Below are 19107 nucleotides of genomic sequence, written 5' to 3'. Positions count from 1 at the left end.
TACTTCCAACTTCCCGCAATCTGAACAAAGTTTATAAAAATGTAATACTTGTGTATTTGGATAATGTGCATTAAAATATAATTAACATATTGAGTGGATTTCGTGGACTTCACAGATATCATTGCCTAGATCAGTATGCTTAAAATGAATTTATGCGAGTAAAACAATTACAATAATTTCAAAAATAAATGAAATAGTAGCAATGGTGGTATGCAAATACAGCAAAAAATTTATGATGGTGGTATAGAGATAACTCCATTTGAAAGTACTGTTATAGCTAAATGCCTTTAACCATAAGTGATGGGGCTGTTTTTCATAAATTTTGGGGTTGAATCAATATTTGAAAGCGGCAATGGAGAGAAAGAAAGGCAATGATCTCACCTCCTGAGCTTGAGGAATTAAGGGCACAAGAAAATAAACAATCACTATTTGAGAATGATGCAGGGAAGATGTGCCCTAATGGGTAGATCTGGTTTTAATTAGAGAAAGGAGAAGGAAAGAATTATCAGTAAAGAGAATAGCTGATATTGATGAGAGATTGAAATGTAACAACAATCTAAAGGCTAGATATAATATTCTTAAACTGAGAAATATTCCATTTTTAAAATATATATATACTGTTGGTAGCAATGAGAATATTCATAGTCAATGATCCATTAATTACACTTCTGGAAATTTATCTTAAGTAGCTAAATGGTCAGAAGAAAGCTATTGGTATAAGGATGACCCTTGCTATATATCGTGCAATAGATTAAAATAAAGTAAAAACCTAAGATGAAAGAGCATAATGATGCAATAATTGGAAATGACTAAACAAATGATGATGTGTATATATAATGGAATAACATAAAGCCTCCAAAAATTTCAACCACAAATAGTTCAAGAGTCATGCAAAACATTTTAAAGTAACACTATACATAACTTTCATTGGTAAATAGGATTGCAAAGTGTAAGAAAACATAGATGCATACAAATAAGATTTGAATAGATATAGAAAAAATAATATAAGATCTGTAGGATATTAGGATGATATGGTTGTTTTCATGTATAAATTATCCTTTGATGTTAACATAGTTTAGTCACAACTGTGTATGTCTGTGTATATAACTTTCCCAAAAAGGGGGACTATAAAACAGGTATTTATCTCATATCATCTTTAAAATGAAAATAATTCATTAAGAATGCTTCCTCAGAGTGTCCTTATATACTTTTCTGTGTCATTGGTTATTTGGAGGAATGTTTATAAGCTCTGAAAAGACCATTAGCTATAAAGATCAGTGTTTGCAAGGGGTTAGTGGGGAGGGAGGGATGACTAGCAGAGAACAGAGGATTTTGAGGGCCGTGAAGCTATTCTGTATGATACCACAATGGTGAGTATGTATCATTATACACTTGTCCAAACCCACAGAATGTACAAGACTAAGAGTCAACCCTAATGTAAACTCTGAACTTTGGGTTATGATGACATGTCAATGTAGGTTCATCGATTGTAACAAGTGTTCCACTGCAGTGTGGGATGCTAATAGCCGGGAGGCTGTGAGTGGGTGAGGGCAGGGGATATACCGGGCATTCTCTGTAGTTCCTGTACAAGTTTGCTGTGAACCGAAAACTGCTCTAAAAAATAGTCTATTAAAATAATACTTTCAAAAAGACAAAGGCCAGGTTATAAAGTTTTATATTCTATCTGATCAAGCAAATGTAACCTAAAGACTAAAGCACCAATCTGGGGCTAAAACAAAGGAACACACCAAACGATGAGTTGGATTGTGTTAGGGTAGGTTCCCCGTAATTTTTCAGTGATAAGCAACTCTCTGTGCCTTTCAGTGGCTCAGTTTAGCCATTTATACAATGAGGACTGTCATGAGGTTTTGCCTCTTGCTTCATAGGTTACCCTGAGGATAGAGGAATCTCTGGACTAAAGCTGTTCTTGTCTTGTCTATAAAAAGCGCTTTATAAACCAATCAAAGATCCGTGTATTTTCAACCTTATGTTTATTACAGGCACACAGGATGAATGGAGAAGCAACCATACAATAGAAATAGAGATAAATCAGACTCTGGAAATACCATGCTTTCAAAATATCTCCTCTGAAATTTCATCTGAGTTCACCTTTGCATGGTTGGTGGTAAGTGTTGCCTTTTTCCGTGAATAACTGCAATGATCTTTAAATATTAATGAAGTATAATGAATAACAAGTAATAATAAGGAAGGAAGCATACTTGAGAGGCAGGCATTATGCCAGTGGTTGGGGGAGGGATAGGAAAGGAAGGAAAAGACACTCTCAGATTCCTTCTAACCGGGCAAGCCTCCGGGCCTATGAATGCAGTGGGTTAATTTAAAAATTAGCTCCTAAAGGTTAATTTCTATTTCTGTCTCTATACCAAACCATGACCGCAGAGAGAACAAAGTGTGAAGGTGCCCTGCAGAGGAGCCACATCCAGCAGAAGTCCCTACTCATAAATATTTGTTTTAAAAAATACATGTGCAGAGATATGTTTTGGCTTTTTTTTCCCCACAGAACCCTTATTACTGCATCCTGGGATATATCCAACATTGCTTTAGATCAGGAAACATAAACTCTAATGCTTCTAAAATATAAGCAGAAAATGTACAGGAAATCAGGACTTGTGCAAGAAATAGTCACTACTCAGCTCTATTAATGCCTCAGGGGGCTGCCTGCCCGTAATTGCCCTGCCTTCAAACTTGCAAAAAAAAAAAAAAAAAGCCAGAAATCCAGATCTTTGAGAAATTTTTCAATTTTAAAAATAATGTGTAGTGCAAAAATAAGTACTGGTCTATTATTTTGGTGGAATAAATTACTAGGGCACCCTAAAATATAACACCAATATTTTTAAATTAGCAATTTAAAAAATTCCACTGAGTATTCACTTTGGTAGTTATGGTTAGTTAAGTATTTAGTTGTTTACCATGTCCTGTGTGATGACTCAATTCTCCCACTATTTTTCTCTACTTGAAATATTGCAAACTTCATCGATTTAGATCTATAATTTAATTTCGCCTGCCCCTTAATGTGAATGTATCATTTACCTGCTCTGTCTGCTTTTGTTATTTTATCATTAGTCTGCAACATTATTCTGCCATATGGTGTCATTTTATTTTTAAAATCTAAATGTAATCTTAAAAACTAAAATCCTAGTGATTTAATATATCTGTCAAATGGGAGTTATCTCAGTTTCTTCTCATAACAAGCAAACAATCAATATGAGCATAATAAGAAATATGAAGGAATTGTGTGCAACCAAATGGCAGCCAGCTATTAACCAACATGTATAGTAAAATCTAAAACTGTTAAATCAAATGGTAACAAGAGACTAACACAATTATAAATATAACCATAAAATGATTTCAAGAATCACATAACAGGGTATTTATTTAGGTGATCCCGAATATGATCACTGTATATTAATTTTTCAAGTTGTCATCAAAATGCAAAACACAGGATTTTAAAATTCTTACAAAACTCATAGATCCCCATGAATGTAACAGCTGACACAATTTGGAAAATATGATTCACATAACTGATTATTCACGTTCCAAGTTACCTAGGTTTTTGTGGGCTGTCCTAGAAACTAGACATAAAAGATTTTTCTGGGGGCGTGCAAAATCCAAAATAACTGTCTTCCATAAAGACCTTAAAAAACAGTCTATTGATAATTTTTCACTGTCTGGATATTTTTTTGGATAGTCAGTAATATGAAAAGAAAAATATATTCTAAAACAAATTTCCCAAATTGTTCTGAAATCTACAATGACTCTTTGTCATCTGTCACAAACATATTTTTCGTTTTATAGGATCTGGTTTCCAAAGAGAAAAGCTTCCTTGGCATCATGCCTACTATTGGTATAAGTCAATTGTTCTTAACAAACATGATGCAATGTAGTTCTTAGAAAAAGGTTAAAAAGCGAAGGTGATCTCAGAAGGGCAGAAACATACTGTACTAAACATTACAGTAATGAAAATGCATTGTTTATATCTTGCTTACATTATTAATAGTTTTCACCAATAGGGCAAAAAGTCCCTATCGTAATTATCACAAATTCACTATCAATGGGAATTGGTTTAATAAAGCTTCACTGTACAGATTTTGGCTGTCAGGTAAATTAATCTGTAGTGTTCTTATCTCATGGGTGTGCCATCTGTTTTTCCAAGCAAATGTAAAGCCTTCAGTCAGTCTGTGCCTTTTATGTGACATTTGAGCTTCTCCAGGGCAAAAAGCCTGACCATTCACTTCAAAATTCTCTAGCATTAAGCATAGAGCCTAGATCATAGGCACTCATAAATACTCAAATGATCTAATGAATTTGTTTCTGTCTGTCTCCTTTCCCCACTGTCTTATTCACTGTCCTCATGTTAAATTGACGGTCACTAAATTCATGCTGTTTGATTGATTAATGAGCGTCACGCTCATTAAGGATCGAAGACGAGATAACTGATAAGACATCCTTTATCAAGTAGTTTCCTTCAAAGACACCAAGAAGGCTACATAGGCATTATCTCTGGAACCTGCTGGGACATTTAGGATAAATGAGGGCCAGAGGGAGTGCATGTAAGATCACACAGTGAGAGGGTGAGTCCTAAACATCTACTAAAACGTCAAACCACGCAAGCACTTTAAAGAATGCATCATGATATAGACAACTTGAGGAATCTTTTTGGAAGAAACCTCTCTTCAAAAAGAACCTCGTATTGGCAAATGTGCTGATTAAATTCCAACAGTGCATTCCTTTTTTAAATGTCAAAATCTATTTGCTCCGCTGATTTACACCCGGCCCCACACTGCTGATGGCAGTGGGATTCAGCAAGTCTGATATGAAACCCTCTAATGTCTTTTCCGAAGAGGATATAAATACTTTCTCCAATCCATATTTTCAGTCTTTAATCTCTTGTTAAACTAACAATAATAATCATAATTGTAAACCAATTGCCCTTACCAACATGGTATAATGTAGCTTTTAGAAAGAGGTTAAAAAGTAAAGATGATGAAGATGAGCTCAGAAGGGCAGAAATCTGAATACTGAACTTGGTAGCTCCAGGAGGCTGCAAGGCTGTCTGCCCCTAGTGCTTCAGGAAAGCCTGGAAACAATTTTACAAACTAAAATTATTAAGGTCACAGGGAAAAAAAAGTTGTGTTTTCCTGTATGTGAAGTTTTATAAAATCTAATTAATTCAGTTAGAACCCTCATGGGAAAGGTTATTATTGGGATTCTCAGTCTCATAAAATAAACCCATTTGCTCTACGTACCTGATCCCATGCCAAGGCTGTGTTAAATGTGTTAGTGGGACAGATACTTTGAGTTTTGGAAAGTTACATTTCCGATTGTGATTACACAAAGGTAGACCAGAATCAGGTGCAAGTAGACAGTGAATCTAACATCATTCTAGAATGAGGGGAACTGAGTAAACACAAAGGATTAACGCTTTAATAGAAATTAACGGTCTATGTAGATGGTGAGGTGATATATAAGAAATCATGGACTATGAATGTGTAGATGAGATGCAGCTGATGGATAAGAGGATAAGTGATATTTTTCCCATTTTATGCAGTAGGACACAAGCATACAGTCATCCCAGAAATTCTTCAGGCTTATTCTGGAAGCTTCTAAATATACTCTAATATTCTGTTTTCATACCAAACTATCATCTTGATTTCCCACAGTATAAATTTCAATTCAATCCAATAAACATATGTGAATCTGCTTTGAGTGCTAAGTCCTGCGTGGTTATATATTTCCTACCATGACATACACCTTTAATAAAAATGTAAAAAATGGCAGCATGGTGGGAAAATAGTTTGATTCTGACTAGATGGACCTGGGAAAGCTTCTTAGAAAAGGTTATGTTTGAGCTGGATAATTAAAGAACAGTTGGCTGGCAAAAGACAGACATATACTGCACTGAGACCCTGGGACCTGTAAGTACTAGTTGGTAGTGCAGATGGGGAATATTTATCCCCAAAGTCAAATAAATAAATCCACATTTTTCTCTTTAAAATCATGAAGAGAAGGACAAAAATATTTCAAATTCAAACAGTTCAATATTACTAACAAAGGCACATAACTAAATTCTAGATGCTCATATTTCTTAAAATTTTTATCTATAAATGTATCTTTAATATGTTCTTCTTTAATATTTGTGCTATTTTATAATTAAAAAGTAAAATGGAACTATAAACAGTGGTGGCTTCTCATATTTATGGGATACTTCAGTATTCAGAAAACAAAACTGTAACCTCTTACCTGATGGCAGCTGATCCTCATTGTCTTTAATCAAAAACTAAGTGCTAGCCAAACCGCCAAGTGTCGGCAACCGAGAGCAATGATTAGAAAAATATTGTTCTGGTACTCTAGAAAAAGGACCTGAGGAGCTTTGCAAGCTGCTCTGACAGCAGTGACAGGATGGGGGAAATGTGAACACAGCAAACAGTTTGGAGATAAAGAAGTAGCCATCGATACAGTTAACAGCCGCTATCGAATGAGCTCTGTGCCACTCAGCACCTGCCACATGCTGTGGCCAACGCAGCCAGCTCTGGCATGGAGCTGGCTCCAAGAAGCTCAGGCCAGTGCGGAGATGAGATAGAATCATTAAATCAAATTGGCTGAGCATCCCGAATCTGAAAATCCTAAATCTGAAATGATCCAAAATCTGAAACTTTTTGAGCACCAACGTGCTCATTGGAGCATTTCAGATTTTGGATTTTCAGATTTGGGATGTTCAACCAGTAAGTATAATGCAAATATTCCAAAATAAAAAAAAATCCAAAATCTGAAACACTTCTGCTCCCATGGATAAGGGATACTCAACCTGTAGTACCAAGTTGCCTCTTCTGGATTAAAAATTCCGATTCTAGTACAAAAACAAAAAAAGCCTCAACAAATTATTTTAGGATTTGTCAGGTCTTTAAAGGGCATATAATAGCAGTTTTTCCTGATTCTATGTGACCCCACTCAGCCCTCATCATACTAATTATTTTATCAAACTCTTGTACATAATTTAATTATACCTTTGTTTCTTTTTTATGGGCCTGGATTTTTTATTTGTCTTTCTTATAAATTTATTCTTTTCCTCAAGTAGCCTGTAAGCAGAAAAGGCAAGGACCGTGCCTTCTACTGCTTTTGTGAGGCGGTATACAGCAAAGTCATTAACAGCATGACTGTTGGAGGGAAATTGTTTTCAAGTCCTGGCTCTACCACTGGCTGTGTGAACTAAGGGCTAGGGTTAGGGTGAGTTGAGTAAGGCTTTCAAATTTCAAAATTTACGGAAGCACAAAATATTAGTAATCAAGATAGATATTTTAATACAATATTTTTAAAAATCAAAAGCTAGGAAAAATTCATGATGAAAAAATATCAAAATTTTAAATAAAGGCAGGCTGTTGTTTTTGTTGAGACCTTGATATATTTATATTGTCAGGAAACAGTATTTTCTAGTCAGACTGTGTTTCCTGGGCTTCATAGCCATCATGTCCCCCAAGGGTAGTATAAGGGTTGACAGTGGCAGGAGAACAGATTGCACAATTCATGGCTTTATGACTACGTTGGTCCATTTTGTGCTGCTATATATAACAGAATACCTGAGACTGGATAATTTATAGAGAACAGACATTTACTCTCCCAAAGTTCCAGAGGCTGGGAAGTCCAAAATCAAGGCACCAGCAGGTTAGAGCCTGGTCTGTCTGCTTCCAAGATGGCACTTTGAATGCTGCATCCTCCAGAGAGGAAGAACAATTTGTCCTCATACGGCAGAAGAGTAGAAGAGGGAGAACGCAGTTCCGCAAGCCCTTTTTATAATGGCATTAATCCATTTACGAGGCAGAGCCCTCTTAACCTAAACACATCCCATTGGGTCCTACTTTCCAATACTCTTGCATCGAGGATTAAGTTTCAACATGAGTTTTGGAGGGGACAAAAACATTCAAACCATATCAATGATTCTCCATAATTTCTCAATTTAGCCAGGCACATAGTGAATATTTATGAAATAGTAGCTTGATCAAAGGTGAGACTGGAGAATAGTGAGCTTGTATTAGTGAACATCTATTAAGCACCAGGACTAGAATAGGTGTATCATATATGTTAGCTAGTTAAATCTACATTCTTTCAACAATGTAGATTTAAGTGTCTACCAAGATGTGAATCCATAAAGTTTTAGAAATGTTTTTTTTTTTTATTTCAGCATATTATGGGGGTACAGATGTTTAGGTTATATATGTTGCCCTTGCCTCCCCTCCCCCCCAAGTCCGAGTTTCAAATATGTCCATCCTTCAGGTGGATGCCCATTGCACTCTTTGTGTATGCATATACCCGTCCCCTCCTCCCTCCTCCCCCCTCCCCCCTGCCCAACATCCAATAGATGTTATTCTTATATGTGCACTTATGTGTTGATCAGTTAATACCAATTTGATGGTGAGTACATGTGGTGCTTGTCTTTCCATTCTTGGGATACTTCACTTAGTAGAATACATTCCAGCTCTATCCAGGAGTGTACAAGAGGTGCTATATCACCATTGTTACTTAAAGCTGAATAGTACTCCATGGTATACATATACCACATTTTATTAATCCACTCATGTATTGATGGACACTTGGGTTGTTTCCACATCTTTGCAATTGTGAATTGTGCTGCTATAAACATTCGGGTGCAGGTGTCTAGAAATGTTTTTTAACATTTTAAAAACTGTATAATTTTTTTGTTTGAATAACAAAAAGAAAAGAAAAACAGGTAGAAATAAAGGCTCTGTACAAGAACCCCTAGCAGTCTGTTTCCTGCAGACCAGGTTACCTAAGATCACTACTGTCAGGTGGCAGTTGAGGTATGCTCCATAGCATCTATCACCAAAGGTGGGTCAATATACCATAAAAGGATCCTTTCAATCAGCAAATTGCCCACACCTCTGAAATCTACAATGTATATAAAGGCTTCTGGCTTTCTGACATTTCTTTTAAATTTCTCATTCCAGATACTCCAGAAAGTTTTTTTAAACTTTTTCTGGTTGTCTTTGATTAGTACATGTTGTCTCTGAGGCTTATTTGTCCCTGGTTCTGGGCATTCTTGCTGTTTGATGCTGTGACTTAATATCTTCTTGCTTTGTGTGACCTTTGAGCAAGTTATTTAACCTCAATTTATTCCAGATAGTTGTAAGCAGTAAATAAGATAAGACTTGAAAGAACTTTGCAGAGTGCCTAGAAATAGTAGTTGCTAAATACATTTAAGCTATGACTAATAAGAATACAAAATGTTAATAGTGGTCACAGCATAATATTAGTATGATTCCTCGCTCTCCCTGCCCTAGGTGTCTCATTGTTTCCCTGCGCTAGTTTTTTCCTCCTCTCCTCCCATTTGTTCCATGAAGACAGCCACTCACATGCAGGTTCTTGCCATGCCCCTTTATAAATGGGGGCTCTAGAATCTCTCAGGATCTCCTTATCTTGTAGGTTACAAGGCACTCTTTGCAACTGAATCCCATCTTTCCAGTGAAGGAATAAATTTCTCCCTCTGCAGAATTCAACTGCCCAGAAAAACAAATCTTTGGATAAATCAGATTTTTTTTGTGTGTCTTTTCTCTATCAATTAAACCACTTTAGCCCGTCATACACCCTGCTACATAATAAAGAAAAAAGTGGTTTTTCTCACCAGTCTCTAAATTCAGCATGTGACTGCCCTTATTCCAAAAACAAAGTGACAGATAGAAATTTTTCAAATGTCACATCGTATATTAAATGACTAAGAAACATTTTAAATTCCAAAATCCTCACAAAAACAGTCCCCATGCGTAAGGCAAGAGGCTGTCAAATATACCTTATTGTGCCAAAGGACCTGCAGGGGGCGCCTGCTTCCTTATTTATTGACCTCCAGACCAGCCGCTGAGGGACATGCCTTCCACTGTCTTCTGCTGTCACCACCCAATACTCCGGGCTCCTCTGGGGACCCCCGAGGGCTATTGTATTTTGAGATACAATCTTTCTCCCTGTGGTTTTCTAGTACTCTTCCTCATTAGGAAGACAGCAGCACAGACCTAGGTCCTTCTTTAAGAAGCTATAAAGGAATGTACATTGCTTCAGGGGTGAGACTTCAGCAGGGTGTGATTTGTTGTAGGCTACAATACTATCTGCATGTAAGGCTGATACAAATCCTAGCCAGATTCTGCTGAGGAGTTGTGTCTTACACAAGCGTTCCTACTAAGTATATTCTGGAATTATCTATATAATTAAACTATTTAAGAAGTGCACCTTTGTGTTTCCGCTGTTTCTGCCCATACTTGAATTCACTCACTCATCTGGCTTCCATTTCTTCCTCCCTGAATCTGCCTAATTTTTAAAACTAGAGATTCCAAGTCACAGATATTTACTTTCATTATTTTATGACTTTTTTCCCCCCTGCTAAATGTATTCCTGTTCACCCTTCTCCATTTTAGTTCCCTCCATTTCCCCTGACACCTGTGCACAATGATTCATCTGTTGTTTCAGCTTAGGCCAGTGGTTCTCAGCCCCGGCTCCCCTGAGAACCTTTTTTAAAAAAGCCCCAGCCTGGGCCTTACCACAGACCAATTGAATTAGAGTATCTGGAGAAGGAGCTCGTGCATCGGAGTGTTTGCAAAGCAGCTCAATTTAGAATATTGAGTTACACTAACGGAGTCTCAGGACCTAACCCTTCCTCTACCCTTGTGCCCCTCAAGAACCCCCTCCTCACTGGGCCTTAGCGAACACATCCACTGACACTGGCCAACACTGTGGCACCCCAGGGAATTGTCCAAGGAAATGATGGGTGGGAAAGGATAACGGGGCTTTTCTTCACAGACCCAACAAAGGATATGGAATAGAGGAACCAAGTGTTTCAAATAAGCTCTGATCTCCAAAGTTCAGATTCATATTTGCAGCCTACTCTTCATACATGACCTTTGAAGCTAGCACAAACACCGAAATAAGGACACAGGACTAGGAACACCTCTAGGCTGAGGTAAGGAGGTGCCCAAGGCCCAAATTTAAGGAAGTACTCACTCTCAAGTGCCGACCCTTCACTTGCAAGATCCCGAGAATGAGTGCCTCCTTAAATTTTGTGCTCTGTGTTCCTCTTTACCTGATCCTACTCCAGGCTCTAAGAGGAACTTAAATGACACCTTTTCTGAAGGGATCCGGGATGGCTGTAATCATCCAGTTCAGGTGAAGATTTGATAAACACAACTAGAACAGCCTCCTCAGGGCATCTTAGCAGTGAGATGTCAGAACTTCCTAAATGAGAATTAGGATCTGCCATGAGCCCCCCATTTCACTCCTCAGATCCTACCCCAGACATGCAGCTTGGGGAAGATTACGAAAGGTAAGATCTAGTTAGAAAAGCAGCAGATTTCCGTGTGTTAAAAGAGGGTGACAATAGTTTTTAATTTAAAGTCAAATGTACTGATACTCTCACTAGTAATATGCTAAAATATCTCTTAATTTCAATTCTTCATTCTTCCTCTCTATTTTATAAAAAATAAAAGAATCAACGTTTGTGAAATATCTAATCCAGAATCTGACTGCCGAGTGCTCCGTAACTGGTAACAATGTTTCTCACCAGGAGAATAATGGAACTCAGGAAACACTTATCACCGAAGAGCATCCCATCAGCCATTCCACATTGTTCAAAGACAGAGTCAAGCTGGGTGCAGACTACAGACTCCACCTCTCTCCAGTCCAAATCCTCGACAACGGACAGACATTCTCTTGCCACATCAGAGTCAAGCCTGGCAAAATCTTGAAGACCTCTACCAGGGTCAAGGTTTTTGGTGAGGATATTTGTTCTGTGGACTCTCTGCCATCCTCCTGTCAGTTCGTTCTGCCTTGCTCTCCCCTAGAGAGGAAGCACTGCTTTGCTGGAAAGCAGCCAGGCAAGGGTAACAATTCCAGAGTTCCCTTTGCCTTGATACTTGTCATTCTGGTTGGGAGTGGGGACTAGGGTAGAATGACACTAAAGAATGATGATTCAGTTACTAGAATAAAATCACACAGAAAGCCATAATTTTCTGTATTCATCCATTTGCTGTTGCTTATAACAGAATACCCGAAACTGGGTAATTTGTGAAGAAAAGGAGTTTATTTCATACAGTTATGGAGGCTGAGAAGTCCAAGGTCAAGGGTCCACATCTGGTGAGAGCCTGCTTGTGGGTGGGATTTTTCTGAAGAGTCCGAAATGTTCTGAGTGTCCCCACATCCTAGCTTGGGTCTCTCTTCTTCTTCTCCTTATAAAGCCACCAGTTCTTCTCCCATGATAACTCATTAATCTGTGGATTAATCCCTCCAATCACCTCTGAAAGTCCCCACCTCTCAATAATGCCACATTGGGGATTAAGTTTTAGCATGACTTTGGGAGGGAACACTCAAACCATAGCAGATGGATCGATTTCCTGGTGATCACTATCTTATTTACAACTTTAATGTTGGCTAAGAATGCTGGAAATCTCCTTAATTACAACTGCCAAAGTCTAATTGCTTAGTTGCCTAATTGTCTTAGTTGCTTGCTGGAGCAAGGTGGAATAAGGCCAGTGAGAAAAGGAAGGTGATAAACATAGCTCCAGAGACACTCTGCAGAAGCATCTCCCCCCGCTCCCATCCTACCAAGGCCAGCTGGGGTGAGAGACCATCCAAGTCCTTCCCTTCCAGCAAAGGAGCCTGCAGGGACAGCCCTCAGATCGTGCTTTCTCAGGAGGAGTGTGGAGCTGAGCTGTGAAATCCACTGTGGCCCCATTCAAAATGCAGAGACTCCGCAGGATACAAATTTCAGGGCAAAATATGAAAATTCTAGTTTGCTCAGTGCTGCAAGAAAATAATAAAGAGAAGCCCCTGGCTTTGGATGTTTTTCCATTTTTGTGACAAAGACCTGTGTTTTTGTTAAAAAGTCAATTTTAAAGGAAGATAAAGAGAAAAGCAGTGATGTGGTTGGACAATTAATTGTTTTTGAAAATGAGGTAAACAAGGAGAAAATAACTTCACGAAACCTAAGGGCATGGGCTGCTAGATTGTTCCTCAGTTCTCTGAATAACAGAGAAGGCAAAAAATGTTTGTTTTTATTTAATCTTATTGCATTATTATTGGGGGTCATGCAATTTAGTATTTTGAAGAAAACGCAAAGTTGTTTGTAAAGATGGGGATGGCTCCAGCCAATATTTATTTGGTTTGAAGTCTCTTGCTTATAACTTTCTCCTTTGCTCTCTCTGGCTCTTACCCTTCCTCCCTCCCCCTCTCCTCCCCTTCCCTTTCCTCTCTCTCCCTCCCTCCTTCTCTTTCTCTCCTTCCATCAGGAATGGCCTAGGTAATAATCACCCCATGACCAGGTTCCTTACGGAGCCTAAACAACGTCCTATGAAGAGTTGGAAACAGACGGCTCATCTCTTTTATTGATATCACCATTTGTTTACTTACCAGGGTGTGACTCTCTTAGCACAAACATGAAACTGCCTCATCTGGCCTATTGGCAAACCAGTGAAGGCAGCTATCCTGGGTGTGGAAAGAAATATCAATTTTAAGTTAGGCAAGCTGTGTCCCCATTTGATCAAGATTTTTTGTGCCATAACTTGATCTAATTGTCTTGTCAAAATTTATATTGTGTCCTGTATCTCCTTGCTGCATTAGACTATCTTCATCTTGGTCTTCAATGTTTTCCACTCTTTTATATCTCACTTGTGTCACCCTATCTGGCTGTGCGTTTGTCTGTCTCTATATTTCTCTTTCTTCTTTGAACTCCTTTCAGTGGATGCTTAAAACTATGAGACTCTCTGCCTGCTTGTTCAAAGAATTAGATTTTTCTTGCTTTCTGGCTTTCCCATTTAGTAAGTGGGCTGGGTAGGTTGTGTTTGGACAGAGTCTCATCCAGTCTTTAAGCTATTTCTGGGTGTTACCCAAGTATATATTATAGTGGTATTATAGTGGACCTGACACAGAGGTGCAATACATGTAAGAACCCACTTTGCATTCTTTGGTGATTCCCCATATAGAATGAGCCAAAATAAATAAATAAATAAAAGCCTGAAATAAATTTCCAAATGTATCACAGACCTATTGTACACGCCCAGCTTATTTCTTCTCCCAAAACAATTTCTCATTACCCAGCTCTTCATTCTCCAACAGGTCAGGGACTAGAGGCCACCCCAGCTTCTTTGCCCCTTCCTGCATCTTCTTCCCTGGTCTCCTTTCGTTTTCTTTCCCTTTCCAGGGTGTCACCTGTCCATCACAGGTTTGCTCTCCCCTGCTCCTAAGTTCCAAATCTGATTGTCCTGAGCCTCAAAGAGAACCTGTCTCTCCCTATCACTCCTGAAACCTTTAGTAATTTTTCTTTCAGGACCTTCATTCTACTGGTATTTGTCTTCTGGTAGGAGGTCGGAAATTCCCCTCCCCCGTTAGTGTTTCAGGGATGTATCTTGGTTTGGGTTCCCCTGAAAGAAAACATTGAGAAAAAGATTTGAGTTAAATGAATTTTTTTGAGAGGATATCCTGGGAAACATCAAAAGAAGAATGAGAAAGTGAGTCCAGAAAGGGAAGGAAGATAATAAAATGTACGTGATTAAGCCAAGAGCTCAATCTCACTGGGCAACTCTGGGAAATAGTGTAGAACATGCATCAGAATTATCCCAGATGAAGGACAAGGAAGCTGGGGTATTTATCCACCATCTCTCCATCTGTTATCACAGTTAACTTCCTGGAACTTCCAGTTTTTCCAATTTGTGGACTGAGCATGCTCCCATAATTCCAATAAATACTTAGGCAGGAAGTCATAGACATGCCCAAGAAGAGGTCTTGAGCATGTGAAGGTAAATGCCGAGTGGATGTAGCAGGTGCTGACAGCACCTGTGACGGGGGTCTCAGTGTTCTTTCCACTGGTTCATAGACGGCTCTGTCTGCTATGCTCAAGAATTTACTTGAAGCCACTTCAGTTCAACATGATATACTCAACATCTATTTTGTGATAGATGCTGCTTAGTGCTGGAGATGTAGAGATAGATAAAACACTCTGGTTTTGAGGCACTTAAAATCTAGTAGGACGATGAAATTGCTGAATATTTTCTAGTGTTAAGAAACCAAATAAGTATCTCTGGTCCCCTTCAGTGGCATGAAAATGACTCTTTATTTATAGGCATTTGGGCATGTAGAACATGCCTCTCTTCTCTCTTCCCCAATCTGCCTGCCCTCCCATCCTGCACAGTCCCAATTTCACTTGACTCACCACTGATCACCACTCAAGCATTAGTTACACTCGCTTCTTCCAAAATCCCCCACCTATCTCCCTAGTGTGAGTTACAATCTTTTGTTAAACACTGCCTTCAAATCCTACATGTCTCAATCATTGTACTTATCTCAGCATATTATAACTTCTAGTTTATTTATCTGTATTTTTCATGAAAACGTAGATTTTTTTAGGACAATGAATGTGATTTGTCCACTTTTATTTCCTGGGCATCTAGCATACTGCCAGGCACATAGTGGGTATTTAATAATTATTTGATGAATGATAAGTCTTTCTCAGAGACACACACACACACACACACACACACACACACACTAGTAGCCAGGTAGGATGACATTCAATATCACTAACTATGTTTTATTTGCCTTTAAGCTAAGCCAGAAACCCCCATGATTGTGGAAGACTCCATGGATGTCTTGAGAGAGGTGAGTCACATTAAAGCCTTTGAAAATCTGTAGTATTACATGCCAAGCTGTGTCACGCTGCATCGTTGCCAGGAACGTTCTCTCAAAGGACCTTACTCCTGGGCCCTTGGCCAATTAACTGCCGATGGAGATGTAGGGAAGCTGAGTCGATTCTAGAAACTGAATGGGAAATTTTACTTTTTGATTTAGGACTTTCAGAATGTTTGATCTACATCCTTGGTCCTTAAATTTCCCAGAAAAAAAACAATTGTAATTGTTTAAACTTCTCTTTAATAAAAAATTGAGGTGGATAGTGAGGAAAAAGTAGGGCAGAAAGCAATGTGAATCCTGGTGTAAGAAGGAGGTTTTTGCTTGGCTGAAATTTATAATAATTTGTTCTAATCCATTTCCTGTACCAGATTTCCCATTGTTTTTATTTCAACGTGACAAGACGAAATTTACCCTCCTATACTCCTTCAGAACCCTGGCCATTTCTTTGGCAGTAAGAGGAAGGGCAGGAGAAAAAGGAAAGTTGAATAGGGCCCTGTGACTTCAGTTTCTCATGGATGGTAGTTCCCAGCCTGTAGTCACTGGGATCTGGACTCGCTTCCCAGCCCTTCCTCTTGCTGGCCGTGACCTTGGGCAAATTACTTCACATCTTTGTAGTCAGTTTGTCCATCTATACAAAGAGGATAATACTAGTATCTACACATTATTGTTTTATGGAATTTAATTAAATAATGTTTGAAAAGTCCTTAGTACAGTGTGTGACATATATTATTTAATAAATGTTATTGTTTTGGTTATTACTATTATCTATTTTAATCAGCTATATTGTGGCCTCACGATTTCATCTAAGCTTTTCAAAACCCCATGTAAAATAAATATTCTTATTAATTCTCAAACGTTTCCTGTTACATAGGGTGAGAGAGGATTATATTTGTGTACTAGTTTCTTCTCACCCCAAGAACACTAAATAACTTACACTGTCTAGTCCCACTGAATATCAGTCATTTAATTTGACAGCTGCATAAAAATCATAGCTCAGATTCTTTGGGATGGTTTTGTATGACTCTCTCCCTCTCTCCCCCTCTCCATGTGTGTGTGTGTATGTATATGTATGTGTGTGTGTATATATATATATATATATATATAAAATATTACCCAAGTATTTGTATTTTTTGCCAATTTCATGTACTAGTCTTTCAGATAACTGCTACTGTAATCCTGAGTATATAGCAAAAGATTTAATCATTTTTATGCCACCATAATTTAACTTCTAAGTTTATTAGTGGACTTCATTGCAATAGTTTAAATTAAAAACATAATCTAATGATACAGCTTTTGGTGGGTGTTTTTGTTTCTAGTGCCAATGTTTATAAGTAATATGGGCTCAGTCCAGATATAGAACGATAAATTGAATCCAAGAATCCCAATTTTTTAAAAAATGAACTTTGCCTTTCCTCTTCTGTACCCATGCTTGCTAGAGTGCTGACTAGGAAAACCAGAGAACTTTACTTCCTGGCGAAATGATGAATAATCTCTCTCCAATCCCACACAACAGGACATGGCTTGTTCTGGGATCTTTCAAGATCTGCCAAACATTAGAAACTCCTCACTCTATTATTCTTATAATCCCTGCTGTATTTAAATAACTTATTAACTCTTCAAAGCCTTTTCACATACTTTTACCTGGTGGTGCTCTGAAATGGGCCAGACATCTGTCATTTTACAGATGACAACCTGGGGCCTGGAAAGAATAGACAGCTAGCTGAGTCACTCATGAAGGGCTGAAGAGGGGTGCATATTTAGCTTGCCCACATCCAGGCAGGACAGTGTGATGAAAGGAAATCACACCTTAGTGTCAGATAGCACTGGTGTCAAATCTTAATTCAAACGCTTATTGGTTACATATCCTCATCAACTAGTTAACCTCCATGAGCCTCAGCTGATTCATCTCTAAAACTGGGATAATAATAAGTACTTCACAAATTTCTGAGGAGAATTGAATCTGTGCACAATAATGGAGTACATAGGGCATAGTAGACGACTCGGGAATATTTTTTTCCTGACCACTACTTATCATTCACCCACTTTCTTTCACTCATTCTTTGCTCTGCACTTACATTCATAAATCTGCTACGTGATTGATTCTAGGAGACAGTGTGGGATAATGAAAAAAACAGAGCATAGATTGTGGAATCTGACAGAACTAGCTTTGAATTCTCTTTCGTGCTTATTAACTTGGACCCCTGGGACCTCAGGTCTTTAACTGCTTCATCAGTGAATGGGGACAATGATTCCCATCTCACAAGGGTGATGAAAGGATCCAACCAGAGAGGGTATGCAAAGTACTTACCATCTGACAACCACGAGTGTTTGATAATGGCACTTTCCTACCCACCCTTCTTCACTCCTTAGAAAGTCATTAAGTCAACATACACATATTGGATGCCTGCTCTGTGCTACGTACTCACTACACAAGCAGCCCTCAGTGTTGGACTGCCATGGAGACTTGGTCAGTTGTGAGCTGTCTTCCAGTGTTACTTAGTTAAACTTAAAAAGTTTATGGCTAATTTAGTTTTTCTGTAAAGCAGAAAAGAACCAAAGTTATTCTAATAACGATGCGTCTCAGGTGCGGACATGCCAGAGATGTCTAAGGAGAGTGTCATATCTGTGGATATCGTGTTCTTATGCATTCTTGGCAAGTCTAGGCAAGACTTCGCTAGGCCTCCAACGCAGCATGCAACTTCACTCATGCAGCTAGGATGGGAAAGGAGTCTTTAATCTCAATCTCTGGGCCCCTCCATGTGGCATATCTTTGCATTAGAGCAAAAGATGTTGGGCCAAAGAGCCCCTCAACCCACAGTTGGTGATATAGCATAAGAAGGCACAAGAGGGATACATAAAAACTCCGGTGTGCAGTCTTTCCACAAGCCACATACGTCTCTCTTTGATGCTTGTTCTTTTTGTTTTAACCCCATCATCTCCATGGGTCTTGTCCTTGTCACTCCCTACCTTTGTTATGTTTGACAAAATTTAGGAAAAAGAAATCTAAAGAAATCTATTTATCATGAAACAGGAAACAAAAGCAGTTAGGAGTTAAGGTGCCTAAAAAGGAAGACAGGCTACTATAACAAGAATCATGTAAAACATAACCAAAATCTAAAAACCGCAGTGTGGTTAGCTTCAGCAGGAGAACACTGGTAGCTTTTTGCAGAATTTGACTATTTGTGTTTATTTGGTTTTGGTTTTGCAAAGCTTGAAAGCTCGTGGATTCCTTAAACCCCCTTCCAAATGTATGTGTTTTGGGTTTTGTTTTTTTAAAGAATAGGTATTACAGCCTGTTTTTTTTTTTTTTTTCCTCCCAACATGTTTTGTGATCCAATAAGGCTCTGACTCCCAATGTCCAGGCATGGGGCTCCCAGCAGCCATCTCCGTCTGCACTGGTGAGCCCCTGAGTTTGCA

The 19107-nt window shown here is 38.5% G+C and overlaps 1 protein-coding gene across 2 annotated transcripts in view; it reads left to right on the top strand.

Moving 5' to 3' along the window:
* CD96 (CD96 molecule) overlaps positions 1–19107 on the top strand; it is an 82101-nt gene that overhangs the window by 11789 nt on the left and 51205 nt on the right. Inside the window, exons 3-7 of one of the 2 annotated variants that reach the window (XM_012656517.1) lie at positions 2001–2125; positions 10017–10038; positions 10081–10103; positions 11573–11783; positions 15608–15660. In XM_012656517.1, coding sequence (XP_012511971.1) covers positions 2001–2125; positions 10017–10038; positions 10081–10103; positions 11573–11783; positions 15608–15660 — 434 coding nt within the window. The remainder of the gene's footprint in view (positions 1–2000; positions 2126–10016; positions 10039–10080; positions 10104–11572; positions 11784–15607; positions 15661–19107) is intronic. The other variant, XM_012656516.1, reaches the window with a different exon arrangement.

The sequence above is a fragment of the Propithecus coquereli genome, unplaced genomic scaffold (genome assembly GCF_000956105.1).
Source record: "Propithecus coquereli isolate 6110/MARCELLA unplaced genomic scaffold, Pcoq_1.0 Scaffold506, whole genome shotgun sequence".
Taxonomy (NCBI): domain Eukaryota; kingdom Metazoa; phylum Chordata; class Mammalia; order Primates; family Indriidae; genus Propithecus; species Propithecus coquereli.
Note: the sequence above shows the minus strand (reverse complement) of the source record. Positions and strands in the feature narration are given on the sequence as shown.